The following is a 20,299-nucleotide window of genomic DNA, read 5'->3' on the forward strand; positions in this document are numbered from 1 at the left end:
ACTGGTTAAAATTCAGAAAACTTTAATTCTAATTCTGAGTTTGACCTTGAGCAAATAGTTTTGTTCCTTAGTTTTTTTATGCAAAAAGAAAGGAAATATCTGCTATGTATTTTACAGGCTTCTGTGCAGATACAAAGAGATGGTTTACACAAAATTACTTTTAAAAGAAGTATGAAGGTATTAAAAATATTCTAGAGAAGCCTCATATAGTTATTATGGCCAGAAAAAGAAGTTTTCTTAATAATGAAGTAAAATTTACCTCAATTTCCTTGATAATCCTTTGCATTTAGTGGAAGACTCCATCATTTTTTTCCCAATGTCTTCTCCCCACCATCTTTCTCTGTATTCCACATTCCTTTTCTACTCTCCCAGACACATTTCGCTTTTTCCGCATAGCCTGACCACCTCTTCTCTTTGCTTTCTCTCTGGCTGACACTTTTTATTCCCTTCTCACTGTCATTATACTTCTCCTTCTATCTTAGCTGTTGCCTATACTGTCTTATATTGCTATTTAACTTAATTCAAATAAATAATTAGCTATACAGTGCCCATTACAGGCAAAACATACAAGATGAATAAGAACCAGTCTTGCCAATGGTAAATATTACACTATTCTAGTGAGCTTGTTGACTAATTCCAATGCTACTGTTTTCACATGGATATTTGGTTATTCTTAGCTGTATCTGATGACATCCATTAGATTCTAAAATCATTAGAGTGCTAGCATGCTGCAAGATTTGACTTTCCACTGCCAAGTGAAAGAAACTGGATTCTTACGGTAATCTCAGTTATTAGTTTATTTTCTCTGCAATGCTATGTATTTTTAATTACAGAATATAAATACATGGGCCCAAAGTTATTTCAGAAGGTGTTTTATACATAAGATTAAATAAAAATGAGACATAGTTCCTGCCCTTAAATCTTTAAAGTTTCAAAAAGTGTGTGTTTTAAAATTATGCAAATTGAAAAGGACATTAATATCAGAGGAAAGAAATTTCTAGGCATTTTGTATTTCTGAAGCTTATGAAAGAGTTGGGGTCTTTTATTAAAGCCTACAAACAGTAAATACATTTTCAAGAGGGATTTGATCAAGGTAAATGTAATGAACAAAGGAGAGAGGCAAGGGAAATAATATAGTACTGGGCATGGTTGCAAACTGGGATGAAGAAAAGAAGTGATAAGGGAAATCATATGAAAAACAAGAAAAAACACTTTCAGAAAGTCACATCATATACTTTCCTCTATCCTATACTACAGGGAGAAATTCCCCTCCTCCTCTCCAAGGCCTTTGCCTCTCATCTCTCCCATATCATATCCTGCATTTTTGTGCATGCGTACTGCTCTTTCAAACATCTTCAACCTTTCCCACTCTTTTCACCTCAATCTATATAACGTACTCAAATCTATCCTATTTTAAAAATAAAAATGTTCAGTCCTGTTCTGTTGTTAATCCTGAAAGTACTACACATCACCTCAGACTTCAACTACTCTCCGTAACCTTGGAGCTGAAAAAATGAAATACAGCAGCCTTTTAAATTTAACTTTCATTACTTCAATGAAACTGCTTTCCCCAAGATATCCAAAGTTCACCTTACTTCTCAATTCAGGAAAAATTTTTTTTCTTTTCTTTCTTTTTTTTTTTTTTTACTTACACCCGCTGCAGAATTTAATCTTTCCTTTGAATGCCTTTCCTGGTTCCCAAACATTATTCTTTCCTGATTACCCTCCTTCCTCTCCAGTTATTTTCCTTTGAGGCTCCTCTTTATCCAACTACACTTAAATGTTGACTTTCCCCAGGGTTCCAATCCAGGCCCTGCTCTTGCTTGTTACACTGGCAGTTTCACCCAAGAGCACTCTTCATCCAGAGTACAGCCTATGCTGATAATTCCTGAATCGTTATGGACCTATCTCAGATTTACAAGCCCAGATCTTTGACTCTGTATGGAGCATCTCTATCTGAATGTGCCGCTGGCATGTCAAAATTTTAACCTGTCCAAGCTAAATCATGGTATTTTCTGCAAAGCCTGTTGCTCTGTCTATACTCCCTCACTCAATTGATGGCATCACTGCTCATCCCACCATCCAAATCTAAAACCTAGACACTTCCTCATTCACCTCCAACTTATTCCACTCTTTGTTCATTATCTGGGATCCAACACCTAATCACCTTTCAACTGAACAATCACAACTTCCCTGTAAACTAGACTCTGTCTCTGTTCTCAACCCTCTTCAATCCATCTCTATGTTGATGCCAAGTGTCTAGAAGCACAAATCTAATCAGGTCATGTACCTTGTTTAAAATCTTTTGAGTTTTATTCCAAATCCTGGACTTCATAACCTGGCCCCTGCTTTTGTCTCTAGCCTTATCTTCCATCACTTTATAGTACTGCATCTACAATTCAACTGATCCAAGAGACCTGTCATTCCTTGAATGCAAGAGAATTCCTTTTGGGATTTCATTCTAACTATTCCTCACTCAACTTTCAAATCAGCTTAGATTCACTTTCCCTATTCAGCCTTTCCTAACTCTCCCAAACTGACATGAGTATTCCTCCTGTATTGCTATTATAACCAGTACATACCTCAGTTATAATGCTAAATTGTTTATCTCTCCTACTACTTATTTCCTTGAGGGCAGCATAATTTTTCATAGTAAATGTTTGGTGAAGAAGCTTCAGTGACAGGAAAATTCTACTTGCAAATAGTCTGTTACAAAAAATAGAAGTGAGAAGGAATCATAAAATTGCAACTGGTCCATCAAATAGGGGCCTTTAGTTTGACCAAATGGGCAAGTAGTAAGTTCTTGAAAAATACACGTTATCCTAATCATCTGGATCTCAAGAGCAGCAAAAGCTTTCCTAGCCAAAAAAAAAAAAAAAAAAAAAAAAGGCAATTCCAAAGAGTTAAGGATAAAAAGGCCAGGTATCTCAATACTGTCAAGATGTCAGTTCTTCCAAACTTGGTCTATAGATTTGATGCAATCCCAATCAAAATCCCAGCAAGTTATTTCATGGATATCAACTAACTGATTCTAAAGTTTATGTGGAGTGGGAAAAAGACGCAGATTAGCCAACACAATATTAAAGAACAAAAAATGGAAGACTAATACTACCTAATTGTAAGACTCATTATAAATCTACAGTAATCAAGACAGTGTGGTATTGGTAAAGAATAGACAACATATCACAATAGAGAGCCCAGAAATAGTCCCATATGAATATAGTCAACCGATCTCTGACAAAGGAACAAAGACAATACAACAGTGCAAAGATAGCCTTTTCAAAAAATGGTACTAGATCAACTGGACATCCTCATGTAAAAAAGATGAATCCAGACAACAGATTAACTTCACAAAAAATAACTCAAAATGGATCACAGACCTAGATGTAAAATGTAAAACTATAAAACTCCTAGAAGTTAATTTAGGAGAAAACCTAGACAATCTTGGTTATGTCAATGACTTTTTAGATATAACAAAGTCATGATACTTGAAAGAAATAACTGATAAGCTGGACTTTGTTAAAATTAAAAGCTTCTGTTCTGCAAAGGACAATGTCAAGATAATGAGAAAATGAGCCACAGACTGAGAGAAAATATAAGCAAAAGACACATCTGATAAAGGACTGTTATTTAAAATATATAAAGAACTCTTAAAACTCAACAATAAGAAAATAATCAACCCAATTAAAAATGAGCCAAAGACCTTAACACACCTCATCAAAAAAGATACAAAGATAACAAATAAGGATATGAAAAGATGCTCCATATCATATATCATCAGGGAAATGCAAATTAATACAATGAGATACCACTACACACCTATTAGAATTGCCAAAATCTGGAACACTGACAGCAACAAATGCTGGCCAGGATGTGGAGCAACAGAAATTCTCATTTGTTGCTGGTGGGAATGCAAAATAGTGCAGCCACTTTAGGAGACATTTTGGAAGTTTCTTACAAAACTAACATACTCTTTATCATATAATCCAGCAATTGCACTCTTTGGTATTTACCCGAAGGAACCGAAAATTTATGACCACACGAAAACCTACACATGGATGTCTGTAGCAGCTTTATTCATAAGTGCCAAACTTGGAAGCAACCAAGATGTCCTTCAGCAGGTGAATGAATAGTTAAACCATGGTACATCCAGACAATGGAATAATATACAGCACTAAAAGAAATTGGCTATCAAGCCATGAAAATGCTTGGAGAAACTTTAAATGCATATAACTGATGAATAAAAATCTGAAAAGGCCACATACTGTATGACTCCAACTAAATGACAGTCTGGAAAAGGTAAAACTCTGGAGACAATAAAAGGATCGGTGATTACCAGGGGTGGAGGGTGCGTGGGGAGGGATGCAGAGGCAGAGCACCGAAGATTTCCAGGGCAGTGGAAATACTCTATATGATACTATAGTTGTGGACACATGTCATTATACCTTTGTTCAAACTCATAGAACGTACAACACAAAGAATAAACTGTAATGTAAATTATGGATTCTGGGTGATTATGGTGCGTTAACGTAGGTTCATCAATTTTAACAACCATAACAGTCCGGTGACAAGTGGAATCAGGAGCTACAGGGGAAATCCCTACCTTCCCCTCACATTTTATTGTGAACCCACTAAAAACTGCCCTAAAAATTAGTCTTAATTTAAAAAAAAATCAAAGGGACTTCTGAAACAGCTTAAAAAAATATGTCAGGCCCCAGCTAGATTTAAGGCCCACTGTCATGGCTGGCTACACACAATGATCAGAAAAGCTTCGGATCTGGGCAGTTTTCTAGAAGAGGGGATCCTTAGCTTTTCATTAGTTCTCAGAGGACCCCATGACTTCAAAATCATTAAGAATCACTAATCTATATAGATGACGTAGGCACCTCAGTGGGTACATTAGTGGTTTTAGGAGAGAAAATTAAAAACTGAAAATAATGTAGCTTTTGCATGTATTAGATTTAAATTAAAATAAATATTGTCTAAAAATATTTATGGGCTCATTATTTACAATTTCTTTGATATCTCCAACTAAGTAAAAATTACTTAAAATACCAAAACCACAGAGGAAGAGCTCCTCTGAATCTAAGAGCCATAGAAAAAGGAAGAGTGATGGCAGATTTAAAAGCTGCACCTTCAGATAGCTAAGACCAAAAAAGCTAAATTTTGACAGAAGCAAAAAGCCAAAGTATTCAACGAGTTATTATCAACCTTGTACAGTACGAGAATAGGTTAAATTCATGAGAAAGGGAGTAAAAGAGAAATAGGTGCAAGAAAGAGAATTAATTCTATAATGAAAAACTTGAAACCCTCATTCTGTTAGCCCACTAATCCAACAGGGAAAGACTTCTAATGTGGTTTCTTCTGCCGCTTTGTTTACCTAGTTAGAAACATACAAAACATAAGGGTGTCAACAGAGGGGAAAACTCAGTTAAATTCAGCAAACAGTTAAGTGTTAATAGTCTTGATCTAGATATCATAAATACAGACAATGTAAAATGAAAAATTGACTTTTATAATATTATACATTATAAGAGGTCAGTCTTAAACCCCAGGAGAACAGCACAATGATAGTGCTTAACTGCAATGAACCGTTGTTCCAAATACAGGAACAACTCTGAACCAAAGGACTGCACCTGTTCCTGCCATACATATGTGAGACAAACAAGGGAAACCCACAACCACAACTGACCAAGTGCGGTTCCATTTACCACGAAACTTCTAGTAAAGCATGTTTTCAGGAGAGAGATTTAAAAGATGATGGCATTAAGTAACAGACCAAGGAAACCACATGCATGGCACTAGAAGACGGTTATGTTTTTTCTTTTAAATTAGATATTGAGAGGTGAGTGTGTAAGGTACTGATTAGGAAACGCTCCTTACTGAAGAAACGCAAAACAAAAACAAAAACAAAAGCAGCTAAGTTGTCCATGCGAATACCTGGACTAACAACTGCTGCTGCAGAAAAGTCACATATCTGGTCATACTGGCGCCACAATAAAACCTGTTAAGTTCTGATATCAATGGGGGCTTCAATACAGACTGACAATCTTTGTGTGCATTCCTAGTGAGTTCTACCTCTTGAGTCTATATAGAATTATTTCAAACTTTTTAGACTATTCTCTGTACTAAAAATTCACCACCACCACGACCTTCAGTATCCTCAAGTTTAGATGAGGTCTCAAGGGTGGGGCCCTCATGATAGAATTAGTGCCCTTATTTAAAAAGACACGAGACAGCTAGTCGGCTAGCTACTGAATGCTCTCTCTCCCCCTCCTTCTCGCCCTCTTCCCCCAGCCCACTTTCTCTCTTTGCTATGTGAGAACACAGTAAGGAGGCAGCCATCTACAAGTCTGGAAGAGAATTCTCACCAGAAACAGACTATGCTTGGCAGCTTGATCTTGGGCTTCTTGCCTCCAAAACAGTGACGAAATAAATTTCTGTTGATGAACCCATCTATTCTGTGGTATTTTATTATTGTAGCCAGAGCTGACTCATACAGAATCATACTTACAGTTGGGGATTCCACACAATGGTCACAATGCCAGTTTGATTTCATGCAGTAGTTTTAAGTTAAATCAAAAAAACCTAGCTATAATACTTGAGTTTGTTTTTAATTTTTTTAAGTGCTTCCTTTCAGAAAATAATTGTAGAAAATGAGAAACATGAAATCATAAACAGATCTAGTGCAAGACTACTGAAATGCATCATCAAACTAGTAAAAATGGAATAAAAGATACTTACCACCACCAAGAATGTAAGAATCCTGGTGGTTCCCCCAATGTGATGTTTTTTTCCCATCTTATCTAAAATGAATAAAAAAGATATTAAATACTTTCCTAGTAATATTTTTCTACACATACTACAAAAGCAGTATTGTCTCACTTAAACATTTAGATAAAAAATAAGACTTTAATCATTTTCATATTATTCTTTACTCAAGTTTTACAAGTGCTCAGTTTATATTGTGATCTTCTCACTGGATGGTCTGAGAGAAGATGTCACCATTATTTTCCAGAATTTGTTTCCTACTGTGCCAGAATTTCAGAATGTATCTCAGGATCTTAAGGCACATCAAAATCACAATTATTTACACCAATATGAAAATCAGCTATCACTACTAACCCAGAAATTTGCAAGAGATTGGGCTTAATATGTACAGACCCTAAATTACACTTTAAGGATTGAATTTTTAATAAGTTCCTGATTTGAGGGGGTGAGAGTAAGAAGGCATATGTCTTCCATAAGAGTTTTGAAAAGATGGTGATACTAACTTTCCAATTATTTCTATTTCAGGTGAGTTGGAGTTCACTATAATAAAAGTTTATAACAAGGTCAGTATTCTCAAAAATTAAAGGTTCTGACTAAATACTCTTTACAAATTAAATTCAAAAATTGAAAAGCTGGGTGAGTATTTATACAATGCCTTTTCTAAACACTGGATAGCAGTAAAAAGAAAAAATAAAAATCTTTGCATTCAGGGAGATTACATTTTAGTAAGGAAGACAGACCACAAACAAACAAAAAAGGAGATTGTATTTACATTAGAAGTGGAAGGTGACGGACGCTGTGGAGGAAGACAAAGCAGTGAAGGAGGATAAAGAAAGCAGGAAAACAGTAAAAAGTAACTTATAATTTTAGCTAACATGATTCAGCTTCAAATACAAATAATCCTTGTATGTAAGTATATGACTTAGTTTTTTCAAAATAATTTAAAAATATTTAACAATACTCCAATCAATAAAGTAAGCCCATAGGCCCTTAACATTACTAGGAAGTAAAAACTATAATTTTAGGTTTCAAAAATTTCAAGGAATCCTTTCTGTCACCTATTACAGAAGAAGTCAGGAATTCTTATTCTAAAAGGATAAAAAATAAAAACAAAAAAACTTTAAAAATAAAAATTCATAAAGTGACCTTAAATGTTAAAAAAAGAAAAAGAAAAAGAAAGCCTCTCTAAGGAAGACATGGAAAACTTAGGTGCAATTAAAAATCACTGAAACTAATTGCATTTTTGTTTTTTAGAGTTCTTACATACACAAAATATAAACCAATGGGAATCTTGATGTAGACATGTAATTTGCTCTCAAAAAAACAAAAAGAAACCTTCTAGAGATTAGAACATTATACATGTGATAGCCATTTTTAAAAGGAGCTAAAAGGTAAAATTCTAGAAATAAATGAACTTGAATTTATAGTCTATGATCAATGAACCAGAACATGTTATATAAATGTAAGCCAGATCCTTACTCATTGAATGTAATGAGTCAATGATTCTATACCTATGCTACCTTTTTCCTGTTAATTACAGTTGCTCAATATTCTTTTTGATTCACGAAAAAACAAGGAATGGTACTTAATGAGTCTCATGAGAAAAACTCTGATGTCCAGCTAAAATTATAATTTAATCAAAACGGTGTCTCAGCTTTCTCTCCATCTTTTCTCTTGCCATTTTTTCACTAGTTGATATCTTTTCAAAAGGCATAATGGACCTCACAGGTATGCCCCAGTACACTAGCATTCCTAATCCCTGGAATCACCGTAAGCAGACGAACAGCAAGTCTTTCAAAGTACTGTCCTTACACTTCATCTCAGTTCATCTTAACTTTATATGACTATGAAATAAAGCAGATAGTACTATTCTCAATTAAAAGGAGAATGTGAGATGACTTATGAAGAGTCTAACTAGCATGACTAGCTCTCAACACTAGACTGTACTGGAGGTGGAATTAGACTCACAGTCGGTACCATGAGTCCCACTACCTCTCAACAGTTACTAGGCAGTCTCCCTCCTGCACTTTCACAACTCCCACAACGATCTCAGTGATCCCATCCAGTGATCTCAGGAGATAAAGTATTCCAGGAAAACACCTATATGGTTTATATTTCATAGGTCTTTTATAAGAGGATATCTAAAGGGAATGCATTTGTATTTCAAACAGTGTTATGTCTTACTCCTCAGAGAAACTCAAAATGCTTCACATCCGTCATCTTTTTCATTCTCAGAATATTCTTTAGTATATTGTGAGTAAAGCTTATTTTTCTCACTCTAAATTGCAAGTCTGTGGCAGAAATAGCTAAAACTTTGGTCCATCATGTTGAAGTCAACATAAAAGCCATCCTTTCATAGTTATTCAACAAACAACAATTAATGTTTTAAGTATTTGCAAAGAAGAGATGGTTCTACATAGGAAAATGTTTCCATAGTGAATGATATTTTTGCCTCCAAACTAATTACTACTTTAGATATTACTTGTTTAGAGAAAGCATGAGATGACGCTCAGGAAAACAGAACCCTGATCTATAGAAAACTAAGGCACATTCAATTCAGCATTGTTAGAAACAAAGAAAATTAGAAACAAAAGCATTCACCAATGTGAATGTAAAATTCATTTCAGGACTTACATACTACAGAACAGTGTGCAATCATTAAAAATAATAAGATGTACCTACATGGAAAAAGGGCCCTGCTATACTAGTTTTTCAAGATGGAGATATGGAAGGTTGGAGAACAATATATACAGTATAAAATCTTTTCTGTTCAAACAATGTGTGAATGTCTATATGTGCATTTGGGTGTATGCATATTAAAAATATCACACCAAACTTACAACTATTATCTCTGGAAAAAGGTAAAGGAGGACTTTCATTTTAAAATGATATACATCTATGAAGTTTAATTTTTTTAGTAAACATGGACTAATGATGGAGTTGAAGAATGGCCAGAAAATACCTCTAAATGTCAAGATTTTAGAAACAATTCTTCTGATTTTTATGAAGATGCATTTTCTATTGTACTGAGTCTCATGGGTTTCAGGCTTTTTTGGGCGTTTAACTGGCTTCTATGCAAACAATTTTTCTCTCTTTATTCTATTTTTCCTTCTTCCATTATCCCAGCCCCAATGTGTGCCCAAAGTCCTAAGGCTTTTCTGTTTAATTGTCCCCCTCTCTTCTTTCCATCATTAGCCCAGCTAAAAGCTATATTCTCCTGTAACTTTGTAAGTCTCAAGGCCAATTCCCACTGCCATATTCTGCATCTGAGGGCCTTGTCTGTGATTATGCTGTGCCTCTATCATATGATCTAGCATTCTCAGCATTCCTACATAAATGCAGAGCCAAACATTGACTCATGAATGGAAGGTATACTGGCAGGGTAAGACATGGCATATGGTTTACAAATGAAAATTACAGATTACAAATGCACATACTATCTGATATAGCAATTCTTCTAGGAATTTATTCTATAAATATGGTCACATGTGCAAAATTATATATACACACATATATAATACAATTTTCATTGAAACATCCTTTGTAATTGCAAAAGTCTGGAAACAACCTAAATGTCCATCAGTTAGGGGGCTGGTAAAATATATTAAAGTACATACATTTCATGGAATTAAATACACCACAACCACAAAAAAAAAATTATCAAGTTTAATGAACCAATATAAAATAATTAAAGTCAAACAAGTGAAACAAAAATCAAAGCACAGAACAATGTATATAAGAAACTAACATTTGCATAAACAAGGAAAAATGATACACATGCATGTGCACAAACATACACATGCATACATACACACATTTACTTAAAACGTTTCATCATTATTTGCTTCCAGCAAGGTACACTGGTCATTTACCTATTATCACTCAGCCCCACACCAACCCTCCTAAACTCCATTCTACACTTGGTACTAGGATTCTGAAAATTGCATTTCCTAGGTTCCTTGCTGGCTAATTTCCTGTTAAGTTCTGCCATCAGGAGACACTAGTAGGAGATCAAAAGACAGGAGGAAAAGAGAAGCTTCTTGTCCCTGGCTCTAAAAGAGAAGCAGTTGCTGGTTGTAGCAGTTGCTGGTTGCAGCAGCAGCAGCAGCAGCAGCAGCAGCAGCAGGGGTAGGGGTAGGGCAATTCGGGATGTCAGTAGCACCTTTGGGGGGGGGGGTCTAGCCTTGTCAATGTGGAACCACTCTAGATGACACAGATCCACTGCAACAGCATCTCTGACAGCACAGCAGCAGGTCTGAAGCTCATGGGCTCCAGACTTTTCACAGTATTCCTACATCCTTTGGTATTTTGAGAAGCAATATTCAAAAAAAAATTTAATACCATTAAAGGATAAAGCTAGTTCCTGGGTTAAGAAAGGAATCTGTACAACTATGTATATGTTTGTTCCCAGACAAAATTCCTGAGACCTCTAATTGAGATAAAACCTACTGTTCTTACTAATTTTCTAAAATCTTCCATGTATAGAAGTATGAGTGCATCTATACACTAAACTAAATGTAAAAAAAAAAGTAAAATTTTGTACATTTTAATTTAAAAAGTTAAAGCAAATAGATGTATAATAGGAAGAAAAAACTGACTACTTTGAAGCAGATATAATCCAAAACCATGCTATTCAACATGGTACTCTATTAACCACATGTGGCTCTTTACATTTAAATTAAGTTAACAGAATGTTCCTCAATTGCTCCAGCCATTTCTCAAGGGCTCAACAGTCACATGTGACTAGTGGAGAATTCACTAGACAGCACAGATTAGAGATCATTTCCATAATCATGGAAAGTTTTACTGAATAGTGCTGCTCTGCTTCAGAAGGAAGGTAGAAGTCCTCTTAAAGAGGAATATTTTTTATTGGGAAAACTCTTTGATAGATCCTTTCCATCTTTGTTTTTATTTTTTTTATTTTTTTGGTCTAGAAAGGCAGAGGCCCCAGGAATGGTTGGAAATTAGAGAATATTTAATATTCTATATAATAAAATCACAAGGATTTAGGAGGTTGCTGCCAGTCTCTCATGAAGTAGTAGCCTGGGGGTGTGGGAGTGGGGCAGGGAGGATTCAGAAAAGGAGAAAATGGGGGAGGTTTGTGAGGAGTCAACAAGATGGAAGGCAAACAGACCTCTCAGGACAAGAGCTAGTGACAAACTCCCTGTGGCAAGGAGACCTAGGAACTTAAGGACAGTTGTGTCTAATATTTGAGTTAGTGCTGTTGCCTGTACCGCACGTAATCAGTGCTTTATATTATACTTCAGTTTTCCCCTAACTTTCAGTGAGAATCTTTTATACACAAGAGCAATGAGTTAGTGGCGCTTTCAGGCTATGAAGGAAACAGGAAAGTTCAGGCAAAGGAAAGGTATCAGCCATTAGAAGGAGAAGTAGCAGGGCTGTCGTGCTTACTGAGAGCAAGAAATTATAACAAGAGAACTGTTAACTCCCTCCCTCCCTCCCCTGAGGAAGCCCCAGAGATATCAGAGAGGGCTTGAGACAATCGATAATATTAGGGATTAGACCTAGAGCCATCCTGATAGAATAGGTAACCCCAGGAGGTAGGAGGATTGTGGGCCATGCAAGCGACAGATTCTTGGAGCACCCACAGGCATAAAATATACTTATTTGTACTTCCACTTTAAAGAAATAAACTACACAAGATAGAAAAGAACTGGTCAAGAATTTTTAAAATAACAATTTTGAGCACTTACCACATGCCAGGCCCTTCAAATCACTTTATATGTACTAACTTGTTTAAACCTCAGCACAACTTTTAAAGTATTATCTTCTTTTCACAATTGAGAAAACTGAGTAAGTATATAAGATGTAGAACATAATTCAAAGCCACACGTGGTCTCAAAGTGAATGCTCTTACCCACTACATTACACTATGTTGCCTCCAAATTAAAGTTCAAGAAACAGGTTGGAAAATTATTATTTTCTTTCTTCACATAGGTGAAAATATAAGGAGAGAACAAAATTTTGGAGTCGATAGAGTTCAATAATTTAGCATTCCTAATAAAATCTAAAGAAGCAATTCATTAGATATTTTTAAGCTCCTATTTCTAGCTAACTTACTGGCTAATGTATGGCAAGTAAAGGCTAGAATATAGTATAAACAATGTAAAAATTTTAAGAAGAGAAAAAAAACTACTGCTCTGCAACACTCTAACTCTTAGTTTAATTTGTTACGGACACTAAGCCTCATTCTGAGGCATGAATACCACACAAAATTTCAGGAATGAGCAGGAATTATCTTTGCATAATGAAACAATATAACCCAGGAAAGGGACAGTTTCTAATGAACCGAAAGTAACAAAAATTGATATGGAATTGTAAAGAAGATTTCTTAGCATTCTGTTTGTAATTACTGAAGGATAAGGAGAAATAAAGCAGAGGAAGGGCTCTATACTGAGAATATTCCTAAAGAATATTCAATTTTGTCCCACTGGTGGTAAGAAAATGAAGTTACACAAACTACTTTTAGGATTCTGGTAGTGGTTTATGATCTATGCTGACTCAGAGATAATAATGAGCTGTTAACACAATGTGGCTAGAGACATGTTTTCATTTCTACTGTTGGTCCAATGCTATCTCTTTTCAATTAAGAAAAAACATAGCTAGGCTAATAGTGCCCTTCTGTTCTGACTGATAACAAAAGCTATCAAAAGCAGTCCGATTTCTGATCGGCTCGGCCAAGGGCACTACGAGAAAGGCTAAGCCCAAGGGAGAGATCAGCTGCTGAGATACACATCTTACTTGTTCAGGTGGTGCCTGGATCTCCAATTGGACCTTCTCACTACTTGGTCCAGAAAGCAAACCCATACAAATGAAAGAGGTGGCCCAGCACAGTAAATCCCAGCTCACAGGGCTCATTAACATCATGGTTATCCATATCCTCACTCATCCTGAGGGAGAATGCCAAAATTGGAAGTATTCTACTTTGTCTTGAACCAAAGTGAGAACATCGAATACTTGAGTAACTGGTGCCACTTCAGTCATCTCCTTTTGTATCACAAACACCCAACCAAAATAAATAGGTCTCCCTATTTGTTAAGTTCCTTGTATAACAGTTCTGAATTAGGTGAAAACCTGGGTATAGAGTGAGAAGAACTTAGATCAGATGGTCCTTTACTAATCCAACGACTTAAGAAGTCATTCTCCAACAAGCAGCCTTAAATTTTCCAGATGTTCCATTATCATTTCAATGTGATCAAAATTTTAAAATTATTGGTATTTTATATTCGTTTGTTCACACTAATCTTCAAAAATCCAGTGTGCAATTTCATACAGCACTTCTCAATTGGATTAGTCATATTTCAAGTGCTCAAAGAGCTGTATCTGATCAGTGGCAACCCCAACGGACAGCACAGATACAGAGGGACAAACAGGGGCTTTGAAATTAACCTGGACCTAAGGTTTGAATTTTAGTTTCAGCTTACTAAGCTGTGTAACCATAAGCTAGTTATATAAACTCTCTGAACCCTGTTGTTCTTATCAGCAAATCAGAAATAATACCATCTGCCTTGCAAATTTCTTGTAAGAATTATGGATAACATATGTAAAGTATCTTGGCACATTATGTGCCTGGCATATAACAGAACTCAGTAAACACTCTCCTCATCCTCATTATATAAATTGGAGAAGAAAAATTTAAGAAAACTCAAATTTGATACTAAGTATTATGTATAAAGTAGATAAACAACAAGTTTCTTCTGTATAGCACAGGGAACTATATTGAATAACTTATCATAAGCTATAATGAAAAAGAATATGAAAATGAATATATGTATGTATATGGATGACTGAAACATTATGCTGTACACCAGAAACTGACACAACATTGTAAAACGACTATACTTCAAAAAAAGAAAAGGAGAAAAGCAGAAAGAGAAACAGGAACTTGAAATAAGATTATCAAAATGTTTTCTAACTGAAGCTCAATCATTAATCCACTATTATCCATACAAAGTAAAAACAAACAGAAACCATATTTTCCAAAACCGTGAATACTGCCAAATAATGCAGAGACATTGCTAAAACTAGAGATACGATGGTGTTTGCCTCTTTTTTTTTTTTTTTTTAAAAAGCAAATTTGCTTTCTTGGTTATTGTTGCCAAGGCTAATATTAGTTTCTATTTCTGTGGAGAAAAAAAATGGCTGTCAAGTTGAGTAGGAGGCTATTTGCGTTGAAATAGCATTTTGGGACACTAAAAATGCTTACAAATAATCTACAAAAACTATATTCTGCATTCTGGTAACTAAACACTTACTGTATTATGTATAATTGTTACAGTATATTTTTCACTCACTTATATAGGATATCAAAATGCAATGCAAAAAAATATATAAAATATAAAACATACCTCTGATAAAAATGTTTGGGCCGATTTCTGAGCTCCTACATGGAGCAGATACTCATATACGTAGAGTGCTAACCTGAAAAATGAATAAAATATTTACTGAGAAAAGGTATATTTAAAATTCATTATTTAAATAATACACATGTCTTTTCATTACAAAAATATTTTTCACTAACAGTGACAGAAAATCAACTCTTACAACATCTCTTCAATAGGAGTCTATACATGTATGTTCAGAAGGAACTTAAAATAGCACACAGAGAAAAAGACAACTAATATCTTTTCTTGGCAAGAAACACCTAAATATGGATTTTTGTTTTGGATCATCTAACCTACATACCCTCAGTTCCCTTTGTTATACCTAATATGAACTAATAATTTATAACCAAACATTAGTAATTCCCATAACCTATTTTAAGATGTAATTATTATCCTTCATTAGTAAAATAAATAAGTATTGAACCTTTACAACTACACTGTATCTTTCAATTTTTTTGGTGAATGTTAACATAACCTCCAGCTGTTTACACATTGGTATACCAAAATGAGTCCTGAAAGTCTATTTTAATACTTGTTCAGGCACCTTCTCCTTATTCTTTAGATTTGATTGTTAAACCAATAATATTTTAGTTTATAAGAAATTCAAATTAATAGCAAATCACAGCAGTAAGTAAACTTTATAGATACAGTTTAAAGGTTAAAACAAAAGCACATATAAATTTACCACTCATAATATAGAATATTAAGTATGCACTATACACCTATACTACTCTTGTTATCTTGTGGATTCAGAATTTTAAGCTACACCGTGTGGCTCAATTTTAGTTAAGCTGTTAACAAAATATTATTCATAAACTCAAATTAGTCTGAGGCGGTATTTTTAATGATATCTTGGACTGATGCCCAGATAGCTCACAACAGTTCAGTTTCTGCTACACTATTTACCAATATTGAGCCAGGTTTACAGTAAATAAAACAATGTAACAATAACTACAATTCTGAATAGCTACACCATTTCTCTTGCCAAGTAAATTTTTGATTGTTAAAGACTGATGGCATTTGCAGAAATGAATATTTTCTATTTCCTTCATTTTCATGAAAACATAACATGTATTTGTCACAAAAAGGGAAAGCCTGTATAAAATCACTTGTTCTGTCCATTTAATTCTTTCTTCATTCCAAAGCTGCCAAACATTTAATACATTCTATAGTTACTAAGTACCGGAAGTAGACATCTGTTAAAGTTGCTTATAGACGAAAAAAGTATGTGAGTATACGGATGTAATTTAGAAACAACTAATCTCTTCAAGTTGAATGCCACTGCCTAGACCAGGGCTTCTCAACTTTTTCTACCCTAACACAGGCGAGGGAGCATGTCATATCCCTGTGTAATGGGCCTCGTGGAAGTGTGGTTCATCCACAAAGCACATCAGCTGAGATATGGGGATTGAAATGTTCCTGTAGTTTCAAACAAATAAACCCTACCGGTGATTTTTATCACACATTCTTCAAGCACACATATCCCACATACCCTATTCCTCCACTAACCGCTCCCAACCCTATCACATGATTCCCTGACCATGATGGCAAATTTCACCTTAAAAAAGAAAACGTTTGTAAATTTCTCCTGGAGAGACTGTGGAGCCCCAGTGGCAGTGCGGCCCTGCAACCTACTGCCCTGGAGACTGAGGTAAGTCTTTGTCCGTTGTAAAATCTTGGGCCTAGAGCCAAACCAGTGGTGCAGGCTAGACAAGAAAGCCTGGCCTAAGTCACAGGCTGAACAGTAAGGCTGTCCCACCAAGCATGGAGAAATCAGTGAAGCAGGGGCACTGTGGTGGGCCTGGGGGCACAGAGAGCAGACCCCAGAAGAGCTGAGGCCAGAGCACAACTATTGCTGTGTCTTTACAAGAAACACTATTCCTTAAAGTTAAGCAAGTCACTTCTTGTAATCTATTCTTTGTAATATTTAAGGGGCTAATGTATTTCTTCTATATTTTCCCCCAATTAATTAGGTAACAAAAAATATCTCTTTATAAATAGAATTTAAAGCAACAATTTCCTCTCTCTTAATGGGTCTAGGACAGTGATTCTAAAAGATGTACTAGCAGGGGCACAGAACCAGTGGGGGGAAGGGGTTTCACACTACAGAACTAAAGATTCTGAAGCATCTTTCAAGGGCTGTACCTAGCCTCCTCGCCTTAAAATCTGCTGCAGCAGCACATCATATGGTTACCAACAGGGTGATAAAATGGGACAGGGCTAAGAAAAGCAGTAACGCCACCTCATACCTCCATGTTCTGTAACTTCCCTTGAACTAAATGAGTGCTTTCCAGCAGTCAGGACCTATGCTCCAGAAAGAGTGGCAGGGAGCATCTCATGGGTGAACAATTAATCAGCTCTACTGCCATGATGATTCCATAATACGTCACCAGCAAATCTGCAACAGTTTAACTACCACCTCTGTGCACGGGATTTCCCAAACCTTTCTCTTTAGCCTCAGCCTCTCTACCAGGCTCCAAACCTGCTTTTCCAAAGTACTGTTTGAAGTTTCTAGCAAGATATCTCTCCCTTAAATTGACCATGTCCAGAGTTAAATTCACCTTCTCTATCTGTTTATGGTACATGTGCTCCCCTCCAATGAAACACAACTTCTGAGTCTCAGTTTCCTCACTTATAAAATGGGAAGAATATTTGCCTTGTAGTATTATTGAAAGGATTAGAGAGCACAGTAAATAGTAACAATGATTGAGACAGTTTCAGTTCATTCTGTCACACATTATATTACCAAGCTGTGCGCTGGATTCCAACGTCACAATCTCTCCGACATTCGCCATTCCTTTCTATCCTCCTTCCTGCTCCTGAGGAACCACTAGGAGCCACAGCAAAAGAAGGAGTATTTGTTTTCCTTTCATACACAGATACTGTGTATTTCCCATCAGCTCCCTACAATAGAGGCATCAGGGCCACCAGAAACAAGAATCTTCATAAGGTTCTAGGGGGAAAGCCCTGCAATATATGATTAGTGCATGAACACAAATGATTCCAGGGGAGTAGGGAGTGACACCTGTCGACCAATGCAGGTGAGTCACAGTATGGTCCCTTACCCAGTGACATGGGATCATCAAACATTATTTGGATTCAATTTCTACTAGACAGTGAAAATTTTAAGATAAATATTGAAATACAAATATTTAAACTGTGTATACCCTCATATTAGCATTTTCCTTTTCCTTTTTTAGGATCTTTAAGAAATTTAACTACTTCTGATAAAGTACAGAGTGGCTATTTAATCTAATACATAGAAAAAATTTAACGGTCATGCAGTAAGAGTTGGTTTCAGAAAGTAGATGCAGACTTTTTTAAAACATTGATGAAAAACCATATCAGTGATTTATGGGTCACATACATTTAAATCACCCTCATTTCATTCTAAATTTCAAATAGATATCATTGACTGAGTTATCAAAATCACGACCAACAATTCTAAAGAGAGAGCCAAAGCCAGAATGCAAAATATATCTGAACCAGCTCAGTATCTTCTTTATTCCCCGGCCACTGCCAGCTCTTAAGCTTTGTAAGTAAGAGCAAATGTAGAGGTTAAAATGGGAAGAGAACAAAGCTTGGGCCCACTTGGCACTGCCCTTAAAACAGTAATTCTGTATCACCTACACATGTGATGCACACTCAACTCACTGTCCCTCAGTTACACATATACACTCACAGGTGCCTAAGAGGCTGAACGGAAAAGTCAACCACCACTGATAAAATGCCACAATTCAAATTCTATCAATTTCCAGTTCTGACAGAGTCAAATATCTTTCAAGTAGGCTTCACAGATTCAAAATTCTAGTAATTTGGATGTGGACCAGTCTATAAGTTAACTTTTTAACTTTTACATTAAAAAAGGGGGGAACCCCATTCACACTTTTCTACATGATTCTAACAAAAGTGGATTTGTTAGTTACAAAATATATAGTTAGATGGGAACTAGACATATAAAAATGAAAAAATACAGAAAAATGTTAAACCTCTGACTACCCCTCAAAAAAACCCAAAATAAAATTAAAAAGCAACAATGGACTGAGAAAATAGGATATACAAACAGATCAACAAAAGGCTGATATGCTTAATACACAAAGAGCTCATATAAAATGACCTGTGAGAACATGAAGACCTTAATTTTTAAATAATGAGCAACGTATGGAAGTTAAAGGTCAAATAAGAGGAATGGCTACCTAAATATTCAGATATTCAGTCTCCCAGTCACAAATGGTATTTTAAAATTTCACCAGTGAATGTAGCAAAGACTCTAAAAACATTAAAGTATTCAGTGCCTAAAGGATAAAATATGAAAGTGTAATAATTGGTACAGCTTTTCAGGAAAATAGCATGGCAAGGTGAAAAGGTAAGTGAATAAGTGAAAAACACAAAGTGTAGGATGGCCTGTATAATATGCTCCCATGTATATGATACATATATTCTTCCAGAGATATTTTGTATACACACAGGCACAGGAGCAACAAGTGTCACTCCCTAGGCTTCCCTCTGGTAGAATCATGTGTATCCAAACAGTATCTTTTATTGTAGGGCTTTATCCCTAGGGGTTTCTCCTAGGGAGCCTAGGATAAGAGGAAGTTATTTTACAGCATAAACTTTCTTCTATTTGATTATTCCCCCTGTGCTTTTCTATTACTTATTTAAAAAGAAATAAACAAGTAAATAGGAAAAAATTAAATAATAAACCTTTTATATCCTTTGCTCCTGTAATTTTTATTCTAAAATACTTCTAAAGAATTAATCAGAAATCCAAACAATATATAATGAAGCTTGTAGCAAAATTATAGCACTGAAAAACTGGCAACCTAAATATCTGATAAAAGAGAAATAATTAGATTGTGATATATGTAGGTGATGAGGAAATGTATTTTTGAAGATGTTTAATGAAATGAAGAAATGCTCATAATTCATTGTTAAAATTAAAAGTATGAGCATATATACACATGGATATATATAAATACTGTGTATAGAAGAGTAGAAGGAAATGTGAGCTACGGCTACCAGTAGAAACATTAATAAGAAGCAGCAGCAACAGATGAAGTCCAGCTAGCATGGATGTGGCCAACAAACTAAATAAAGCATAAAACCAGGATGGCCTAAATAGA

At 35.4% G+C, this 20,299-nt stretch overlaps 1 protein-coding gene across 4 annotated transcripts in view; it reads right to left on the minus strand.

Annotated features, from left to right (window-relative positions):
- The window catches only part of SSBP2 (single stranded DNA binding protein 2), a 250,407-nt gene that overhangs the window by 169,477 nt on the left and 60,631 nt on the right, over positions 1 to 20,299 (minus strand). For all 4 annotated transcript variants that reach the window (XM_032475376.1, XM_032475358.1, XM_032475383.1 and 1 more), the window contains exons 2-3: positions 15,141 to 15,213; positions 6,745 to 6,806 (exon numbers count right to left, since the gene is read on the minus strand). In XM_032475376.1, the coding sequence (XP_032331267.1) occupies positions 6,745 to 6,806; positions 15,141 to 15,213 (135 nt within the window). The remainder of the gene's footprint in view (positions 1 to 6,744; positions 6,807 to 15,140; positions 15,214 to 20,299) is intronic.

The sequence above is a fragment of the Camelus ferus genome, chromosome 3, assembly GCF_009834535.1.
Source record: "Camelus ferus isolate YT-003-E chromosome 3, BCGSAC_Cfer_1.0, whole genome shotgun sequence".
Lineage (NCBI taxonomy): Eukaryota > Metazoa > Chordata > Mammalia > Artiodactyla > Camelidae > Camelus > Camelus ferus.